This window comes from Camelus dromedarius, chromosome 8 (assembly GCF_036321535.1).
Source record: "Camelus dromedarius isolate mCamDro1 chromosome 8, mCamDro1.pat, whole genome shotgun sequence".
NCBI classification, from domain to species: Eukaryota; Metazoa; Chordata; class Mammalia; order Artiodactyla; family Camelidae; genus Camelus; species Camelus dromedarius.
This window is the reverse complement of record NC_087443.1, coordinates 77,024,244-77,045,301: the sequence shown is the minus strand read 5'-3', so window position 1 is coordinate 77,045,301 and position 21,058 is coordinate 77,024,244. Positions and strand designations below refer to the sequence as shown.

The 21,058-nt window shown below is 35.7% G+C and overlaps 1 protein-coding gene across 2 annotated transcripts; it reads left to right on the top strand.

Moving 5' to 3' along the window:
* Positions 1 to 365: 365 nt before the first annotated feature.
* On the top strand, positions 366 to 17,249 carry EEF1AKMT2 (EEF1A lysine methyltransferase 2). 2 transcript variants are annotated; one of them, XM_031461959.2, is made up of 6 exons: positions 366 to 521; positions 1,638 to 1,703; positions 2,201 to 2,315; positions 8,957 to 9,064; positions 11,255 to 11,471; positions 15,417 to 17,249. In XM_031461959.2, exons 1-6 carry the CDS (start codon positions 412 to 414, stop codon positions 15,509 to 15,511), a joined length of 711 nt encoding a protein of 236 aa, XP_031317819.1. In that variant the 5' UTR covers positions 366 to 411; the 3' UTR covers positions 15,512 to 17,249. The 2 variants fall into 2 exon arrangements, with proteins under 2 accessions (XP_031317819.1, XP_031317820.1); XM_031461960.2 differs by having other exon boundaries at positions 452 to 521; positions 2,201 to 2,319.
* The last annotated feature ends 3,809 nt before the right edge of the window (positions 17,250 to 21,058 follow it).

Below are 21,058 nucleotides of genomic sequence, written 5' to 3'. Positions count from 1 at the left end.
GATGAGGTGATCTGTACACTTGGGTTCAGCAGTATAGGCTTAGGTACTTAGTGTGGCTCCCCCACCGCTAGCCTTTTTCCAAAATACAATACCTTGAAGAGTCACTTAAAAACGGTAGTTCCCAAATACAGTGGCAGTTCGAGGAAGGGAGTGCATCTGACGCTGGCTGGAGGGAGACTGGGGACCAAGGCGAGGCCCGGCCCCGCCCACGCCTGGGCTTAGGACCTGGGACTCGCGACCCGGGACCAAAGCGGCGCCGGGAGAAGCGCAGAAAGACTGTGGACCCCAGCAGGGGCCGGGAGCAGTAGAGAGGGCGGCCTCCCGCCTCCTAGAGGCGCCAGCCCGTCCGTCCGCTCTGCCCGCGCTTCATCTCTATGACGGTCCCAACGGCCGTCCGGGGCGCTGAGCGCGATGAGCGAAGGCGCGGACCACGGCGGCGGAGCTGGGGCCGCGGCGTGGTCCCGAGGGGGCAGTCCCGGAGGGGATGGTTTCGCCCCGTCGGCGCTGGGGACCCGCGAGCAGTGAGTGTAGGGCAGGGAAGGGTGAGCGGCGCTGCCCGGACTGGGCCCCGGGAGGGGACGGTGGGATGGGGCCCTGGGGGTCGCGAAAGATGGAGGAAGCCCAGGGGGCGTGACGAGAGGAAGCCTAAAGGGACGCCTTGGGAAAGGGTCCGGGCGAGCGTAGGGATGGAATCCCGAGGGACCACGCTGGGGGCGGTAAAGAGGTATTTCAAGGGGTTGGCGTCTAAGGGGCTCGTCGGTTGCGGGACGGGCTCTAAAGCTCTTGGGGACGCTTTTTAGGGGGCTTGAACCTTTGGGGAAAGGGAGAGGAAGGGCTGACCAATAGGGCTGGTGGGCAAGAGTAGGAGGCCGGAGGAGACCTGTCCGGCAGGGATCTAAAAAAGGTTAAGGGGATGAGGACCGAGACGTGGAAGCTGGAAGGGGGGGAGTGGGAAGATGGCCTCAGGAGGAAGCAAGGAGATAGTGGGCATCTTGGGGTAGGAGAAAGTGATTTGACCTAAGGCAGACGCTCAGTAATTATTTAATGGATTAAAAGATGGGTGAATGAATGACTGGGGAAAGGTAAGGATGAGAGATAACTTGGAGGGGTGAGGGGGAGCAGAGATTCTAGAGAGCTGAAATAGGAAGAGAAGGCAATTGATGGGGGAGGTAGAACTGTCCCTAAAAGGAGTAAGTCTTAAACGTAAAACTTAACCCTTTAACGAGAGCTTATCTTTGGTGAATTCCGTGAGTAACCACCTAATTGGTAGAAAATCCTTGTGTTTGCATATTTTAGACTGAAATGCGCTGTAATGATACTACGACTGTATAGTCAAGTTTTGGACTTGTGTTTGGGACTTAGGCATCCTTGGACAGATACTTCTTTGTATTTTTTAAGCTAAAACATATAACATTTTAAATGTCAGGCATTGTTATAAGTGCTTTACATGTATAAATTTACTGTCTTTCATTCTTTTAACACAGGGATGTTAAAGAGATTGAGCTATGTGCTCAACTTATCAACACTAATGTTTTAAATTTCTGTGGTAACTGTCCCAATAATGTATTAGAAATATACACTTAATTCATAATATGGTTTAATTCACTAATTTGCTTTGCATTTGATTATTTATATAGTTGGGATGCTGTCTATGAGAGAGAACTGCAAACCTTCCAAGAATATGGGGATACAGGAGAAATCTGGTGAGTTAGAAAAAGTAGTAAGATTATGATCCAGAAGATTGTGTTAAGTGTGTGTGTCTTTTAAGTGCTTACCCTAGAGAAAGCCTGACAATCTTGGGAACCTTGGGCTGATTCTGGCTTTAGTGGTAGATTTAAAGAATCTCTCTCTTTTAATGGCCCAGATTTAAATTTGTTGACAGTATTAGGAAATTACCCTTACCCTATAATTGTCCTTTTTTAATAAGCAGTGCAGTTTTGAGCCACCAGCATGTACAAGTGTCAATGCTGTTGTAGATAAACATTGATAAGTAACATACCAGCCTTATCTGTTTTATTCTTGGGGGTGTTTTCTCTTAAATAATAGTGGCGATGCAGATTAACCGGTTACATATATTACTTCTTACTGTCAAAAAAGACTTAATCGAGCATACTGAATAAGCTCCTTAAGTGGAATATAGTTGTAACCTTTGTTCTATATCTCTCTCTTGTTTGATTAACTGATTCTCTGTTTCTAATAGGTTTGGAGAAGAGAGTATGGCTCGACTGATAAGGTGGATGCAAAATCACAAGATTCCATTGGATGCTTCAGTGCTTGATATTGGAACTGGAAATGGTGTTTTCCTGGTTGAACTTGTTGGTACTTTTAGTATTCATGTGTTACAGCCAAATTTAAAAATGAAGTTAAGAAAAATCTTGCAATTGAGGCTACTAGGCATTAAATCTAAAGTAGTAAAGCAGTCATATCACGTACGTTGAGAAGTCACATGGTACAAAGGGGAGGCTGCATGGATTGTGGGAAAGCACTAAGTGAGAAGCCAGGGGCTCTGAGTCCTAGTCTTGGACCTTCTTGCTATATCCTCGACCTTGAGCAAGCCTCTCTTTGTTTCCTGGGCTTCAGTTCTTTCCTAAAGATTTTGACTAGGTGATCTCTATTGGTTTCTTCTAGCTCAAAACTCCGGAAATCTGTATGTATAAAAGGAAGATGGTTTTTGCACTTCCACTAGGACATATATCCCTTTCCTTAGGTGAGCATATGGTTTGGAGAGTGTTTTGCATATGGTTCGGGAAGAGCATTTTGCCTGTAGTCTATTCACTGCTGTGCCAAGTGCTGTGGAGGAAATGTAAGCCTTAGGCTTCATCCTAGATGGTTTTACTGTTTTAATTTGTAAGGATATATACATAACGGTGAAATATATTAAGTGACTGTCACGTGCCAAGCCTTGTGCTAGGCATTGGCAATAAGAAAATTCAGATCTTGTGCTTGATTTGTTGACAGTACAGTAGAGAATAGACTGATATAGACATTAATAGCTAATGCATATTTTGGTGCGTGCGATAATAGATATACTGAGTGTTGGAAGGGGAGTGATTAACTTTGGGAGAGAGGAATAGGAAGGGTTTTGGAGAAGCTAATATCCAAGCTGGGTGGAAATTGTGTTGAGTGTGGGTAGAGTATAAAAAGAGAGAATTTCAAGAAATGGAATCAAATATCTAAAGGCATGAAACAGCATAACATGTACTGGCCCTATAATTTGGTAAATTAGAGTATAAAGTGTGTGCAGGGGATAAAATGAGGATTAAGTTAAAGATAGGAGCTGTATACACAGGCCATGCCTAAGAGCTTAGATTTTACTTTTAGGCTCTGGGGAGCCACTGAGTAGTGTGAAGCAGTGGAATATGGTTAGAAAAAATTCCAACAAACTTTTTTGAAACATTGAGGTGTAGCATATGTACATTAAATTGTGCAAATCAAGAGTATGGTTCGCTGAGTTACCACGAAGTGAACACACCTATGTCACCCTAATCATGAAGTAGAATATTACAGAGCCTAGAAACCCCCCTGAACTCCTTGCTGATCCTCCCAGAATCCCCGCCTCCTTCCTTTCAAGGTGACTGGTGTCCACCAGCCTGGAGAAGCTTTAGCATTGTAGATTAATCTGCCTGTTTGAAGTCTTCAGTAATAATAAAGCAAATCAATAACTCAGTAATAATAAATCAAAGTCTTCAGTACTTGTTCTTTCTGGTTCTTTCACACAACATTCTGTGATAGTCACTCATCTTGTTGCACATAGCAGTGCATTTTTGTTGCAGTATGTGATTCTTTTATATGATTACACCAGTTTTATTTATTCAGTCTTCTGTTGACCTGTAGATTTTTTTGGATTTTAATAGCTTACTTGTAGAGGCTAATGATGTATCTTTTGAGACTAATAATTTAACTATAGATTGTTTTACATTTTCTGCATATGTAATTATGCAAACTGAATAATGGTAGTTTTATTTCTCACTTTCTAATCCTTTGTAACGTTTCTCCCCTTATTGCACTGTTTGGGACTTTTGGGAGAAGGTTTAAAAGAAGTGATGACAGAAGGCATTCTTTCTTTTCTCCTTTTCAGAGAATGCATTCAGTGTTACACTCTTAGGTTTGATGTTACCTTGTAAATTAGTTTTTTGGTAGATAACTCTGTTACCAGACTAAGGAAGTTTCCTCCTGTTCCTCCTTTGCTAAGGGTATGTGTGTGTGTGTGTTGTTATTGTTGCTTATCAAATGTTTCTCCTGTGTCTATTAAGATAATCATAAGAATTTTGTCCTTTAGTCTATTTGTGTAGGTGAATTACAGTGATCATTTTCAAATATTAAGTGCATTTCTGGAATAAACCCAACTTATATATGTTTATTGGGTTCAGTTTGTTAATATTTTGTTTAGGATTTTTGCAGCTTTGTCCATGAGGAAGATTGTCCTGTAATTTTGCTTTCTTGTCGGGTTTTGATATCAGGTTATGCTGGCATCATTAAATGAGAAAGATTTTGAAAGAGTTTGTTAACAGTTGTTGTTTTTCCTTCCTCAAATGTTTGGTAGAATTCCCTGGTGAAATCACTTTGGGAACTTTTTTCTTTTGTGATGTGAACTTATTAAATAAAGTATAATATGTATATAGAAAAGTGAACTAGTCCTAAGTGTACTGTTTTTACAAGCTTTGTGTAACTCACTGACCTGATCAAGAAGTAAAATGTGATTAACACCATAGAGGAAGCCCCCTTGTGCCCTCTCCCACTCATTGCCTTCTGAAGGTAACTACTATATTGACTTCTATCATCATAAGTTAGGCTGTTTTTGGTATTAGCTGTACTGGTTTCTAATTGTGGTTTTAATTAGCATTTCCCTAATGACTAATGATGCTGAGAACCTTTTCATGTACTTATTAGCCATCTGAATATCTTTGGTGAAATGTGTGTTCAAATCTTTGGCCTATTTTTAAATTGGGTTGCATGTTTATGTATTAAGATTTGAGGATTCTTTATGTATTGTGGATATGAATTCCTTGTTATGTGATTTGCAAAAGTTTTCTCTCATTCTTTGGTTTGTTTTTTTCATTCTCTTTAACAGTATCTTTTGAAGAGCAGAAGTATTACTTTTTTCTTATATGGATTGTGCTTTTGTTGTCACATTAAAGAACTCATTGCTTAACCCAAGATCACATAGGTCTATACTCTATATTTTCCTCTGAAAATGGTAAAGTTTTGCATTTTAGATTTAGAGTTATTATTTGTTTTGAATTAGGTTTTGTAGAAGGTTTGAGATACTGGTTGGGGTTAATTTTTTTTTTTTTTTTTTGGCACTTGAATGTTGAATTGTTCCATCTGTCATTTGTTAAAAAGATTATCCTTTCTCCATGTCGTTGAGCTTTGCCTCTTTTTGACTTGGTGTAAATGGTATGTATCACTGGGTATGCACTTAATTTTTTTAATATGGCTTCTTTTACTGAACATGGATTTGTGAGGCTTATCCACATTCTTTCACGTTGTGTGTAGCACTAGATTGCTTCATTTCATTGTGGTTAGTACCATACTATATGAAAATACCACAGTTTTATTTATTGATTTAGTCATTCATTCATTTATTCATTCATTCTCCTGTTGATGGACATTAGCTCATTTCCAGTATTGGGTTATTATGAATACTGCCAAAGAATTTTCCAAATTGGTTGTACTGGTTTGCACTCCTACTGGCAGTGTGTGAGAATTCTGGTTTCTCCATGTCCTGGCCAACCCCTGCTCTTTTCAGCTGATCCAATTTCAGTGATTCTGGTAGATGTGTAGTGGTATCTTAAGACTTTATTCTCATTTCCCTGCTGACTAAGGATGTTGAGCATGTTTCCATATGCTTTTTTGGCTATTCTTTTTTGTGATATGCTGTTCAAGTTTTTGCTTGTTTATAAATTGGGTTGCCTTTCTTTTTCTTACTGATTTGTAGGAGTTCTTTGTATATTCTGTTTATATAACCTTTGTATCACAAATACCTTCATCTAGTGTGTGGCTTGTCTTTTCACTTTCATAATAGTATCTTTTGATGAACAGAAGTTCTTTAATTTTACTAAAGTTTAATATATCATTTAAAAATGATTAGTGCTTTTGAATATTGTAAAGTAAATCTGCCTATCCAGAGTCATGGAGATATTTTCTTATGTGTTCTTTTAGAAGCTTTATTGTTTTCCTTTTCACATTTAGGTCTCAGTTACTGTGTATGTTGTGAGGTAGAAGTCGAGGTTTCTTTTTTTTCCCTATGAATATCCAGATAACCCAGCACCATTTATTGAAATATCCATCCTTTTCCCCACTGCACTGTAGTGGTACCTCTGTCATAAGTCAAGTAATGGTGTATGTTTGGGTCTCTTTCTGGATCCTCTATTTTATTCCTTTGGGTCTGTTTATCGTTATGCCAATGACATGTTGTCTCAATTAGTGCAGTTTTATAAATCTTCATGTTTGGTTAATGTACTTTCTCCAACTTTGCTCTCTTTTCCACTGCTGTCTTGGATGTTGTTAGTTAGCTCTCTGTATATTTATTTAAATTTTAGAATCATCCTATCACTTTTCAGGAAAAAAAACCCTCTGATTTTGATTAAGATTGCATTGAATTTATAGATCAATTCAAGGAGTATTTACATCTTACAACATTGAGTCTCTGAATCCATGAACATAATGTATTCTTCCATTTATTTAGTTCTTAATTTTCTCTCAGTAGTATTTTATAGTTTTCTCTGTAGAGATCTTATATATCTTTTCTTGATTGATTCCTAGATTTTTTATTGTTGTAGTTCTTATTTTTATGCTTTTAAAATTTCATTTTCTAATAGTTTATTGCTGGTATATAGAAGTACAACAGATTTTTATATATATATTTTTTAACAGATTTTTATATTGATCTTGTTTCCAGTAATTCACATATTAATTCTAATAGTTTATTTCTATTCTTTTGTGTTTTCTATATAGACTGTAGTATCATACATATGTAAATAGTAGTTGTGTTTCTTCTATTCCATTCTTAATACTCTGTTTATTAAAATGCTTTGTACTCTCAAGGTCAGTGTTGAATAGAAATCGTGAAGGCAGGTAGCCTTGTAACACTGCCTGTTATAAGAGGAAACCTTCTGATATTTCACAGTTAAATGTGATGTTAACCCTAGGTTTTTATAGATAATCTTTATCAGATTGAGGATGTTCCTTTCTAGTTTGTTAAAAAGTTTTTAATCATAATGGGTGTTGAATTTAATCATTTGCTTTCTTGGATATCCACTGAGATGATCAGATGATTTTTCTTCTTGATTCTTTTAGAGTTGATTCATTTTGGGGGGAGGGGGGCTCAGTTTTTTAAATGACTTCTTTTTTACTTTTAGTTATCTTTCATTATGTAGAATTATTACAGTTCGACTGCACATACACATTATATTGCATGTATATACGTATATACAGTATACTGCACTTTTTTTAGTTTACATATATGTACTAATTATTGTTTCTAAGAATAGAGTAGATCTTTGACTTTTTAAACTTACATAGTTATCAAAGGAATAAAGCCAACTTCAAAATAAGGATCAACAGAATGCAGTAATCCAGTCATAAAGGACAGTCAAATGTGCTTACACATTCAAGAAATCAAAGTAATAGATAGTTCATTTGTGTCATTAATGTTGTTACTGTTATTTAGATTCTTCATATAAATGATGCCTTATGGCATTTTTCTTTCTCTTTCTGGCCCACTTTGCTTAGAATGACAATTTTCAGGTCCATCCAATTGAGGCAAATGGCATTATTTATTCTTTTTTTTTATGGCTGAGTAGTGTTCCATTGTATATATGTACCACATCTTCTTTATCCAGTCATCTGTTGATGGACATTTGGGTTGTTTCTCTGTCTTGGCTAGCATAAATAGTGCTGCTATGAACATTGGGGTGCATGTATCTTTTTGAATTATATGTTTCTCTGGGTATATGCCCAGGAATGGAGTGGGATTGCTGGATCATATGGTAAGACTATTTTTAGTTTTTTACAGAAACTATACTGTCCTCCATAGTGGCTGCACCAATCTACACTCCCACCATTAGTGTAGGAGGGTTCCTTTTTCTCCACATCCTCTCCAGCATTTATCATTTGTAGACTTTTTAGTGATGGCCATTCTGGTTGGTGTGAGGTGATACCTCACTGTAGTTTTTGATTTGCATTTCTCTAACAGTTAGTGATGTTGAGCATCTTTTCATGTGCTTGTTGGCCATCTGTCTGTCTTCTTTGGAGAGATGTCTGTTTAGGTCTTCTGCCCATTTTTTGATTGGGTTGCTTCTTTTTTTGACATTAAGGTGTATGAGCTGTTTGTATATTTTGGAAATTAGTTCCCTTGTTGGTCGAATCAATTGCAAATATTTTCTCCCATTCTGCCTCGGCAGATTTTTTAGAGATCTGTTGGAATGTATGAAATATTTCAAAAGCAAAAAATGTGTAGTGGTTAGTAATCACATGGCTAGTGGAGAATTGCAAGATTTAAATTACACTGAAGGAAAAATTTTAAAATCAAGAACTTATTACATGTGCATTTATTTAACTTATTCATTTAACTTAATTGTTTTAAGTAAAATGTATGACAGATTATATATGAATTAGAGCGTATCAACATCAGCAGATTTTAATACTACATTTTTTGCTTTAGGGCAGAAATATACATATGTTCTCACTGTCTTTGAGAAAATGAATTTTCTTTTGAAAAAGAAATCAAATGTTATAAAAGCAAATGAATTGTCACACTATACAATTTAAACTTTCAGTTTCTATTTAGATTCTACAGTAAAACTTAAACGTTGTAGATTATTGGATGGTATATGTCATTTGATATATTAAAAAATAAAGCAGCTGCAGTTCCAAAGGAGTATTACAATTCACAGTTAAAACGGTAATTAAAACTTCTAAAAACTAAAGTATAAAATTATTTCTCTGTCTCTAGGCAAAATTTGGTTTCTCTAATATTGCTGGAATTGATTACTCTCCTTCTGCAATACAGCTCTCTGGGAGTATAATAGAGAAAGAAGGTTTATGTAACATTAAGTTGAAGGTAACTATAGTAACTGTTACTTTTATTTATAATAAAAGTTACAAAGTTTAAATGTTTCTGAAATATATAATTTGCTGACATCTTTGAGCTCATATAAATTAAGGATCAATCATAAATAAACCAAAATGATACATTTTTTAAATAACTGTATTAAAATTTTCAGTTTAGTCAGTTTGGGGAAGTTTTCTTTTCTTTCTTGTGTGCAAGTGTGTTCATTCTGTCTCTCTCTGGCTCTCTCTCATTTGCAAACACACAAATAATAGCCAACTTTAGATTAACTAGATCAAAAAGTTATAAATGTGTAAACCGGTATAATGCCACCAAAGCACTTAGTGTACTTTTGTGCCCTTGATCTGTGACGCTTCTGTCACGCTTCTTTCCCATCTCGGTTAGTGACACCACTGTTGATTCATGTGTTGAACTATCCCAAATACAAGGAGTCATCCTTGATTCTTTTCTTTCCTTAAATCCTGTATCCAGTTTTATTGGTTTTATCTTCAGAATATATCAGGAATGTGATCATTCACTGATATTTCCACTACTACCTCCCAGATCCAAGCCACCATCATTTCCTGCCTAGATGACTATAGTAGCCACTTACTTGGCCTTCCCGTTTCCACTCTTGCCACCCTGCTGTCCATTACCACAGGGCAGCCAGAGTGATTTTTTAAAATATAAATCAGCTTGTGTCACTTCCTCGCTAACCAGCCTCCAAGGGCTTCCCTTGCATTCAGAATGAATCTGAACCCCCACCCAGTCTTACAAAACCCCTCATTTCTTACCTCTTTCCTTCTGTGTCACCAATGCTCCAGTCACACTGGCTTGCTTTCTGCTCCTGATACATGTCACCCTATTTTTTTCCAGTCTTTATACCTGCTGCTCTCTGCCTAGAATGTTCTTGCCCCAGATCTTAGCTTGTTTGGCTCGTCATTCAGATCTCTGCTCAAATATCACCTTCTTGAAGAGGTCTTTCCTGACAAACTTTTCCAGAAACATTCCTCTGCCTAATCACTCACTGTCTTCATTACTCTGGTTTTATTTTCTTCATAGCACTTTGTCTGAAATAATTTGATTAGTTTATTTATTGTTTGCCTCTCCTTTTAGAGAATATAACATATATTCTCATACAGGGACCTTTTCTGTTTTGTTTGCAGTTATATTAGGGCCTGAAAAGTTCCTGCATGTAATAGGAGTCTATGAAATATTTGTTGAATACATGAATACTTGTATAAAGGCATTTAGGATAAGAACTTCTCCAAACTCGACTCTTAAGAGTGGTAGTCATTATTTTGCTTCAGGTATAATGAATATTTGGATGTGAGGCAGGGGTAGGAAACCTATGTTCAAATGTATGTAAACATACAATCCACACTTTTAAGTCAGACAATAAGAGATTTTTAGATAGAGATTTTTATGATTTTTTTAAGTTTATATGAATAATCACGAGCTAACTGCTTAATTACTTTTTTAAAGTAGCTTTCAGAATTAAGTTCATTGGCAAATTATTTTGAATATTTTGTGGAATTGAGGCAGATCACTATTTCAAATGCTTAGTTACTGAAGTTACTGAAAATGGATGAGATGCTGACATATGACTTTCAAAATCTGAAGTGCATGATAATTATAAAGTTAAGTAATTGCAGTGTAAATAATCCTTTAATTTCTTAAGCTTTGTGCCATGTATCCATTAGTTGCTTCCTAAGCTACTGAGTCAAGGCAGAAGAACTTTTGATTTACCGTGTTTATTTTAGGTCACACAACTAGTAATATCAGCTAAAAATCATCTTATTTCCAGTGACCTGTTTGAGTTCCAGTTTTTTTTTTTTTTTCATTTTAAAAAATACGTCAAATATTCTATTGTTCAACAGAAATAACTTTTTCATAAACCCGACTTGTGTGCTCCATTACGTGCTGGTATTATTAGGCAATACACCTGGCTTTGATTTGTTTCCAAATTTGTAGAGATTTAGAATGTCCAGGAAACACTGTCAGTCTCACTAATCTTAGCTTTAATGATCTTGGAATGAAGCACATAAAAGTTGGCTATAAAATTGAAACTATGTTTATTCTATATAAAATGCCATCATAGTTAGTTGGTCCTTTTATCTATAACTTTTTACAGATTGTCACTTAAATTCAGTACAGATTGTGTGTGAATTGTTCTCACAGAGACATTGATTTTTTATATAGGTAGAAGACTTTTTGAATCCTTCCACAGAGCTGTCTGGATTTCATATTTGTATTGACAAAGGGACTTTTGATGCCATAAGCCTTAATCCTGACAATGCAGTTGAGAAGAGGAAGCAGTATGTGAAATCTCTCTCCAGGGTGTTGAAAGTAAAAGGCTTTTTTCTAATAACCTCATGTAATTGGACCAAGGAAGAGTTGCTAAATGAATTCAGTGAAGGTAAATGGCTGTATGTTGTTTAAATGTGTGTTTACCTCAGATTTAATGCACTTAAATAGTTTTTTTTTATTGGTGTTATGGAGTTTTACTTTTCTATTTGTGGGATTTGTCAGCTTTTCTTCTTTGTTAATAACCATGGTAATACTTTTAACTGTATATGCAAAGAACAAAGAAATAATATTGGTTGAGATCCAGAGTCCTTTTTAAAATTTTCCAAGAAATCCTGGCAGTTAAGTACTAAAATTCATGATCCTGTAAAAATCAAGTTCTTTATTTAAGATGTTTAATCTATTATTTAGAGAATCAAGCAAAGAAAAGCACATATTGTGCTTCTGACTTCAATATACTGTTATACTGGTGATTAGTAATAATAGTAATCATAATAATGCAGATGGTAGTAATGTTTTTTAAAGTCTTGTAGGATGAGAGTTTTAATTTTATAGCTACTTTGTCTTGCCTAGTGGTGATTTATTTTAGGATTTGTCTTCTTATTTTCAGTGAATATAGAACAATTCTTTTTTAACATTGCACAGAAATAAAACGTAGGAACTTGATAGAAGAAGTACTGCCTACTAATTTTTGAGGAAGTCTCTGCTTTTTGCAAGATTTTGGTGCCAAGACAGGATCCTTTTTTGCCCCATTAGCAAAGTATAATTAGTGCTGTGTCTCCTAAGCGGGGGTCTTGTGAGAATTGAGAATCTAACCTAAACACAAATATTTTGAGTTCTTTGGCAGACTGTTCCTTGTATGTTTTAAGGATCATTTTTACCTATCACTTTATTCATGCTCATGCAGTACACAGGCATTTCTGAGAAAGTACCATGAGAATCTATAACTAGATATTTGCTTATTCTTCCTGAGACTCCTTTTCCGATTAGTATTAAGTTTGTTAAAGGAATGGGAGGAATTTTCAGAGTGGTATGTTAACAAATGATATGGTACTAAATTTGTGGTTAAATTTTGAACCTCAGTTGTCACAAGCTAATGTGAAATGAATTTATAACTATATTGCACGCACTTTATCTTAGAGTTTGTTTTCTTTTTGGTAGTAAGGGAATAGGCAATAGGAGGGAGAACACTTAACACATGTCCTTTTGTGTGCATTCAATAGCTTTGGCAGCTGATATAATGTAAAACCTAAAGTGTTTGAGACCTGAAACGTGAGCTTGTGGCTTCATTACTGTTGCCTCTGGAAAACAAGAATTATGTGTGATTTATTGTCTTTTATTTCATGCCATTAGTTTTATTATCTTTTATGTTAAATTTGCTTCCTTTAGAACTATTGAGGCTCCATATCAATAGTCTTTCTTCTTGCAGCTTGACAGTTTTAATAAATGCTCAGAGTTCCACTGTGTAGGGCAAGTTCCTTTCCTGGTTTTAAAATACAGGTGTTCTCTTTTACCCCTGGAACCACCAGACAAAAACATATTTGTCTGTCTTTGATAATGAGGAACAGACTTCAGCCTGGTAAAAAGTGCTTAAAAATGTGTCTGTGTCTGAGAACTACTTAACTTATATTCAGTTTTAGAGCTTAATGTAGAATTTAGGTAAGTGAAATGTTACAAGAGGAATTATTAAAGAAATAATTATATAAAATTGAAGACATTTATAGGCATGTTTCTCTTAGAAAGTGGTTTTTGGAGTTAGATACAGGACAGTAAGAGAATACACTGCCACACACCACTGCTGAGGGCTTGTCATTAGCTTTTTAGATTGGCTTCTCTGGTCCTTTTTGCAGAGAATAAAGCTTGCTTCACTAATCTTTTAAGATTCTTTGCTTCTTTCCTTATTTGAAATGTAAATGTTCATAAATCTGTTGAAATGAATCTTTCATTTTTCCTTTGTAGCCCTATTTATATAAATATTTTGTGTCATCATTTGTTTTGGTGAGGATTACTTGAATCATTTGCCACATACTAGGATATTCTAATTTGATGTCCAAGGAACTTGACTTTCTTATAACCAGTGAATTAAAAAAAACCAAAAACCCCAAACCTATCTTACTACAAAAGTAATCCAGATTCATTATGAAAAAAAATTTTAAGTATCAGTTACCCCAACACATAAGCATATAGATTAAAATAATTAAAATTTAATAATCACTTTTAACATTTTGATGTATATATACTGAAATATAATAATTTAAATTCTTGAGGATTAGTCCAGGGATTTAAAAGATTAGTCCTAGAAAATTCAGACAGCTCTATTTTCTCTTGAAAATTTTTATTATAAAATATTTTAAGCATATGTAAAATTTCATAAAAAAATATAGGTGTATACCCATGTACCCGCCACAGTGGCTCCATTTTTTTTTAACAGCTTTATTGTGGTATGGTTCCTGTACAGTAAACTACACATATTTCAAATGTACAATTTGATGAATTTTGATAGATGTATACACCAATGAAACCACTACCACAATCAAGATAGCTAACATTTCCATCGTTCTCCAAGAGGTGCAACTTTCGAATTATCAATTTATCCCTTCCCACCCACTTCAGCCCTGGGTAACCATAAGTTTGTTCTGTATGTCTGTGAGTCTGTTCCATTTTTGTAGATATGTTCATTTGTGTCCTTTTTTTTTTTTTTAAGATTAGTGGCTCCATTTTTTAGCACCAACATATATCATGTTATTTAAAAGGCTTGGCCTTCTTTGGGAAAGTTATGATCAGTTTTTAATGAGCATTATAATATTTAGTTATAAAGATTTGGTGAAATTTAAGAATATGAATTATGAAATATAAATATAAAAAAGACAAAATATAAAAGACCAATTGATACAGTAATGTCTGTTCTTTTAAGCATTTTTGTTTACAAGAGTTATTTGAGCTCAAGCTCAAGGCATGGAAACTTAGAAAATGGAGACACCTTTTCCCCCAAAAGAAAAATAATTCTCCCAAACTAATAAATAGTTCCATTACTGAGGGAAAACCATGGTTAACTAAGAGTGACCTTCTACCCTCATTTGTCTTATTTTTTTAAAAACAAAATTATAAAATATTAAATTTCCATTCTGTTTTATAGTTTAAGAGAACATCACGTTTCTGCATTTTGATCTTCACAGAATCTCTGAGTTAGATAGGGGCATTGATGCCTGTAACCTCCTTGCACAGACACTGAGGATCCTGGTTAAGGTAAATTGACCAGCATATCTTTCACCTAGTAAGTGGTAGAACTGGGGCTTGAACCCAGCATTTCTGAATCCATTTTAGTTAAAAAAAAAAAAAAGTCACCCTATGCTGCTTTCAAAGTTACTACTTCCTTGTCCCCAAGTTCGGTTTAGTTTGGGTCTTGATCTTTGGTTACAAATTCTTTTTTATTGTGGTAAAATATACATAACATAAAATTTACCACTTAGCCATTTTTAAGTGTATAGATATGTGGCATTGAATACATCTTCCTTGTGCAACCATCATCTCCAACCGTCTCCAGGACTTTTTCATTTTTATTTCCATGTTATTTGACCTTTCTGTATTAAGCGCTTTTATGTGTGTGATATGGATTAATTGAGTTACTGCATATAAAGCACTCAAAACAGTGCCTGATCCATGGTAAGACCTTAACACATGATAGCTGCTTCCTACAACTAGAGGTAAAGGAGGCCAGTGGAGAAGACACAGAGTTGAAGGGATGATAAGCAGGAAGTGGAGGAAATGGGGGGTAGATGGAAAACCTCTTTTCTTCAATTTGATTTTGTGTGTTCCTTGTTCATTTTATAGTGTTTTTGGGTGTATACACATACTGTGTACACATATAGTAGAATTGAAAAATTGTAAAGTGAGATTTAGTCACAATTTAGAGTTTGGAATTACATTGTTTTATACAAGGTTCGAAAGTACATTGTTATTCCCCCTGCCCCAAAAGTACGTTGTACGTTGTTAATACAAATATCCCATAACTGTGGGATTCTGACCCTAATAAAAGTATTTTAATTTTGTCTGACAGGATTTGAACTCTTCGAAGAGCTGCCAACACCCAGGTTCAGCTTTGGGGGCAGATCTGGAAACAGTGTGGCAGCACTGGTTTTCCAAAAAACATGAGACTTTCTATTGGACAAATTCAGTTAGCTTTTTAAAGAAGCTCCACATCAAAGTAAACCTGACACAGAAAATGCAAGTGCAAACAAATGTTTAGTAAGTACCCAGGATGCACGTGTTGAATAGATACAGTGGGTTGGTGAAAAAAAATCATGAGTGTAAGTGGTTGGGTTTTTGAGATCAACAAAGAATACTTTAAAATTTTCTTTTGTATTTGAGATGTAAATTTTTTTTTTCTGATTTAAAAAAAATTTCTGTAACTTCTGAACAGTTAAAAACTTTAAAGCAGTAAATGAATTTACAGAAAGCATGTATTCTTGATTTTTGTGCCTTGGTAAAGTTGAATTGAATATAGCTATTCGTGACGATTTGACCAAGCTATTCCAGGGCCAGAAATAATAAGCCAAACAACATTCTTAAGGTTTTATTAGACTATTAGAAAACATAATAAGTATAAAATTTTGGGTTGAATGGTGAGTTTTTAAAAAAGTTGTTTAATACCTGAGGAAATCCCCTAGCCTTTATGTATATAATTAAACAAAGTCAGATAAATGTATCAGTTGATTAAGAAATATTTATTGAGCTTGTATTTTGTGGCTGAAGGTCTTCTGCAAACTGTGAGGGATAAATAGGTAGTAGAATGTAAAGCAGCTAAGAGTTACTGTTAAAAGCTGGCACTCTGTTAAGTTGTATTGTCTTACAAAGTCATTGAATCCCCTCAATATCTCCTTGAGGCATGTATTCCTTGTTCCTGTTTCTGTACATTGGATGGCTAGTCAGAATGGAGTCAGGATTCTTCTCTGGGTCTGACTCCAAAACCTATTCTCTCCGCCTGGCATATTTGCCTTCCAGGTGTAAGTCTCTGCCTTTATGGCACTTAACTGTTTAATTGGGAACTAGGGCTGGTACGTAGAAAATTGTGTTAGAGAAGTTGGGCAGTTATTTTTAGGAGTTCTGCAGCTCTTTCTTAGTGACTGTTGATCTATGGACTGTGAGAACAGTGAAACATCCTTCATTACTTTTCACCATCTCCCTACTTGTCTTAGAAGACTTGCCTAATCAAGAACTGAATTGTGCCATTCCGTGAATAGTGGTTTAAGTTTTATATATATATACACACACACCTTCAGGAATATGGGGACGAAGATGTTCTAGTTAGGGCCTGATTAGCAAAAGAGAAATAGTTTATTTAATGTTTTTGAAAAGATAAGGTTTATTAATACTTAATGCTATTTTGTATTTTGGCTAGTATTTTAATATTGAAGTCACAATACAGGTTTTTTAAAAAGTGATACAATTTTTATGATTTTCAGCTTTGGGGGCCTGTTGGGTTTAAAAACGAACAGAATTTTTGTTTGTTTGGCAAATGTTACTCCTGTACTGAGTAAATCTAGCATTCATCCTTTTTCTTTTCATTTTTGCCCCAGAGCTGGGCAGGGGGAGAAGGGTGGTTTGATTTAGATCAACATTAATCAACCATTAAGATTATTCTCTGCCTTGCACAAGTTAACTGAAGGCGTTTACATAAACTTTCAGCACAAATTACATTTTTGGAAAAGCTTTAATTTTTAACATGTAAAAAGTGAAAAATTATTTTAAAATATATGTGATTTAAATGTGTAAAATTATAGATTTTATAAACTGGACTAGGGGTCTTAAACTATAGAAACATATAGTTTTATAATTTATTGAAGAGATCTTGTCTTTGTTGTTTTTTCGCATTAATATTTATTGATTTTAATGATTTTTTTCTCTTGTGGTTTGTTTGTTTTTTTTTAATGAAGGGGAGGTAACTGGGTTTATTTATTTATATTTGGAGAAGGTACTAGGGATTGAACCCAGGACCTCGTGCATGCTAAGCATGCCCTCTACCGCTTGAGCTATATACCCAACTCCCTCAATATTTGTTGATTTTAAATATGGTGATACTGTTTAAGTACATTTTTAGAATTCTGAGTTGTTTAAGTATATGCTATTTATTTATTGAAGTATAGTCAGTTACAATGTGTCAGTTTCTGGTGTATAGCACAGTGTCCCAGTCATGCATATACACATATATATTCATTTTCATATTCTCTTTCAGTATATGCTATTTTAAGGCATCAATGGGACAGAATAGGCTTTCTGTGCACCCAGACTGAGACATTGGATTTGATTCACTGATGGCTTGGAGTGGGCCTCTGTTGAGAAGCTCCTTGAGTTACTATTGTGGGCGTATGTGTGTTCCATTCGTAAAGATGTGGGACTTTCGATGGGGAATCATGGAGCTGTCGATAAAGTTAGGAAAAGAGAGTTGCCATTTCTTCTTACCAGTTTAATCCTGCTGGAAGCCAGCCTCTCGGAGGTTGAAATCAGAACAAGTGGAAGGCAGAAAAATGCTAACAATAAATTATTAGTATTTTCAAATAATACTGTACTTTAAAAATCAGGGTGATAAGTATCCCCAAGTTACTGAAGCAAGTCATAAATACATATTATTAAACTTAGTTTTGTTAGGTCATATAAATATGTGGGTAACTGTGAAATTATGCAGTTATAAAAGGACCAGTTAAGTTATGTAGTGAATGCTGTTTTATCTGGAATAAGAAGCTGGAATTGCAATTTTATTTCATCAAAAGACACCCTTATTTTGAGGAAACTTGTTTGAAATGCAAACGAGATTTTTCTGTGGAGCCTGCACAGAATTGTTGCTTTTCATTATGATGTTGTTGCTGCATAACAGGCCACTTCTGTGTGTAGGAAGCGCGTGTGCAAGTCCAAAGGGATCTGAGGCCTGAATGGGTGAGTTACACCAATTAAAAAAATAGAAAGTTTTCAGAGCATTTTGTTTTAAGCCAGGTGCACACTTTGAAGTTGCTTTTTGGGACTGGCATTTTTGCATTTGAGAATCAAACCTGACACTACTCTTGACAGCTTGACTAAAGCCATTTTAAAATAAGTAGCAAAAAAAAGTACAAACTGTCCTTGAATGATTTTTTTCTCATTGTAGTAGCAACAACTTTGCCTTTCTTCATCAGTGATATGCATGCAGTTTTCTATTTATTTTGGAGAAAGAAGGGAGCTAAACATATATGAAGGATTTTTAGTCTTTGTATGAATAATGCATTTCAATTCACTTACTATTTATTTTTAAATTTCTGTGATACTGTAATGCAGTACTATATGTCAACTTTAATTCATGTTCATCCGGAGTAGAATAGAAACCTTAATTTGAAGGAACCTATATGACTAAGTTTTATATGACTTTGAAATAATTTCTCTTAAATTGATATGCAAAGAAATACAGTATTCCTGCTCATGTGAATTGACTTTGACTTGTGTTCTCTTAAATAATTTTGTTTTATATATTTGTAATGTGTGTGTATCTGGTAGCCTACAATGAAACTACATATAAACGTGAAAAATTATTTGCTCTCTATGTCAACATTCTACTGCTGTGGGGAGACCTGCGTTTGATTTCCTATTTTTAGCACTGTAAGCTAGAAGGGACAGCCTTCTGCTTTGAGAGCAAGAGACCAAGTGTCTTGTGTTCCACTGTAGTAACCTCTTTAGCTCATTGTGTGTGTGTGTGTGTGTGTGTGTGTGTGTGTAGGGTCGGTGTTGCTGGGGTTTGAGTGGAATCTGAAAGGAGTCTTGTCTGGTACACCTCACTGGAGGGATACTGCCTGTGACCTAGACTTTGTGGGAGATGAGAAGCGTGGTAGGTTGAAGGACAATTGCATAGTGGGAACAAAATTAGGAAGCCCTGTCATTTCTGTTGGTTAGGCAGAAAACAGAGATGTCCTCAAAAGAAGGGGGAGCACATGAGCATGTTTTATTAACAGTTAATGGAAGAAAATTAATGCTAATTTATTCTTCATACATACCATGCAATTTGTTAGAAAAGTAAAAGAATAGTTTGAAATTCTTTGGTCAATTGATGGATTCCTATGTTAGGGGCATAGAAATGAAACTCAACATTAAGCAGACAAATACCCCCAAGCCCACAGGCTATGTAAATGCTGAATAAAACTAGCTCTACAATGGAACCCTGAAAAGCGAGGGGTAAGAAGCCTAATGAATGATTGAATATGACCTTAGCAAAATCCCTGGAGTGTTGTTGACAGATCATTCATTTCCAGCTTAGATGTCAAGATGGGCTCCAGTAACCAGAAAAAAAAGAGAGCTTGAGTCGGTACTTACTGAGTTTTAAAAATCTTTACAACACAGTGCATTAGACTAATCATTAAAAGGGCTTTTCTAACTGCATTTTGAGCTGTCACTGTATGGACCTGTGGTTTAGGCTCAGGGAAAACAAATTAAAAAGATAGGAATAAATCTCAAGACATGACTATCAATATCCTGCTTTTATGGAGTAAAACTTCAAAAACTGGGATGTAGAGGCTGGCAGAATGTACTTTTGTCTTGCTGATACCATTGTAAAACTTACAACCAAGAGATTTGCAAATTATTTGCCTAGTTTATTGGAGGAAGATATATTAAAAAAAGAAACCAAACTACTTTTTTCATTTTTAAGTGGCCCATTCTGAAGAAATGATAAATTCTTCTATATTATATTTTAAAATACTTATTGTTATTACTGCATCAGGCAATGATAAGTATGTTAGTGAGTGATTTTTACTGTGCATGCTATCTAGAAGCTTTTTAAGAAAAGTGAATCCAGCATTTGTTTTCTCAAATACCAAAAAATTTACACATGAGTCAGTCAATTAGCATATCCTGGAGATTATCTGAGGGGCTTAGAGAGAAATATGAAAATACTCTGGTTGAATAAGAGGACCATGAAATGTATTTATCACTTGTCATTAGCATACTTAGAGATGAAGCGGTTTATCATCCTGTGATTACAGCAGAGTGGAAGCGCCACTGGGCTAGTTGTGGTTCCCCTGCTGCTGCCATCCTTACCTCTTCAAAGACGGAATAGCCAGGGTGAGGAGGCTAAATGTGGAAGAGAGTGGGTGCTGCCAGTTCACATTTTTCTCCTAACCCCTCCTCTAAGATGAAAATGTCAGTCCTTTGTTCCCATCTAATTTTAGTACATCCTGGCTAAAAAAATGCTAGGATGATTTCCAACCGTGGAACTTGGAGGGGCGGGGTGGGAGAGGGGAGGAGTGGAGGAAAGAGCAGTTTACATTCCACATCCGTCTGCCTTTCTCTGACAGCATCTAGCCCCTGTTCTGTTGATTTTCATGATGAAATTAATTTAGATGCACTGGAGCAGTGCTAATTAGGTTTTCCTTCCATGTCCTTAACAAGAAGTCTAGTTGGAGTCTGAATGGGGAAAATCATAATATGGTATTTAATAAAACATACTGGGCTGAATTAAAGAGCTGTATGCAAGTTTTGGAAGAAAGGCCTGAAATTGTGAGTGAAAACGACATGTGTTATTTATAAATAAAACCTTTGAGGTCCATTTGTGATTCAGTGAAACTGCTTTTTTGCTGGTTTTTGAATGAGAATAATATTTGTTGATTTTTGAGACCCAGGCATTAGCAAAGCGCACAAGCCGTAACTGCTTTATTCCCTCTAGGACCCCGGACGGTCCAGGAG

Excerpts from the sequence above, each read along its gene's own strand:
- EEF1AKMT2 (XM_031461959.2), top strand. The coding sequence starts at position 412 with ATGAGCGAAGGCGCGGACCACGGCGGCGGAGCTGGGGCCGCGGCGTGG. Across the intron at positions 9,065-11,254 it reads TATGTAACATTAAGTTGAAG|GTAGAAGACTTTTTGAATCC; the intron begins GTAACTATAGTA and ends TTTTTTATATAG. Across the intron at positions 11,472-15,416 it reads GCTAAATGAATTCAGTGAAG|GATTTGAACTCTTCGAAGAG; the intron begins GTAAATGGCTGT and ends TTTGTCTGACAG.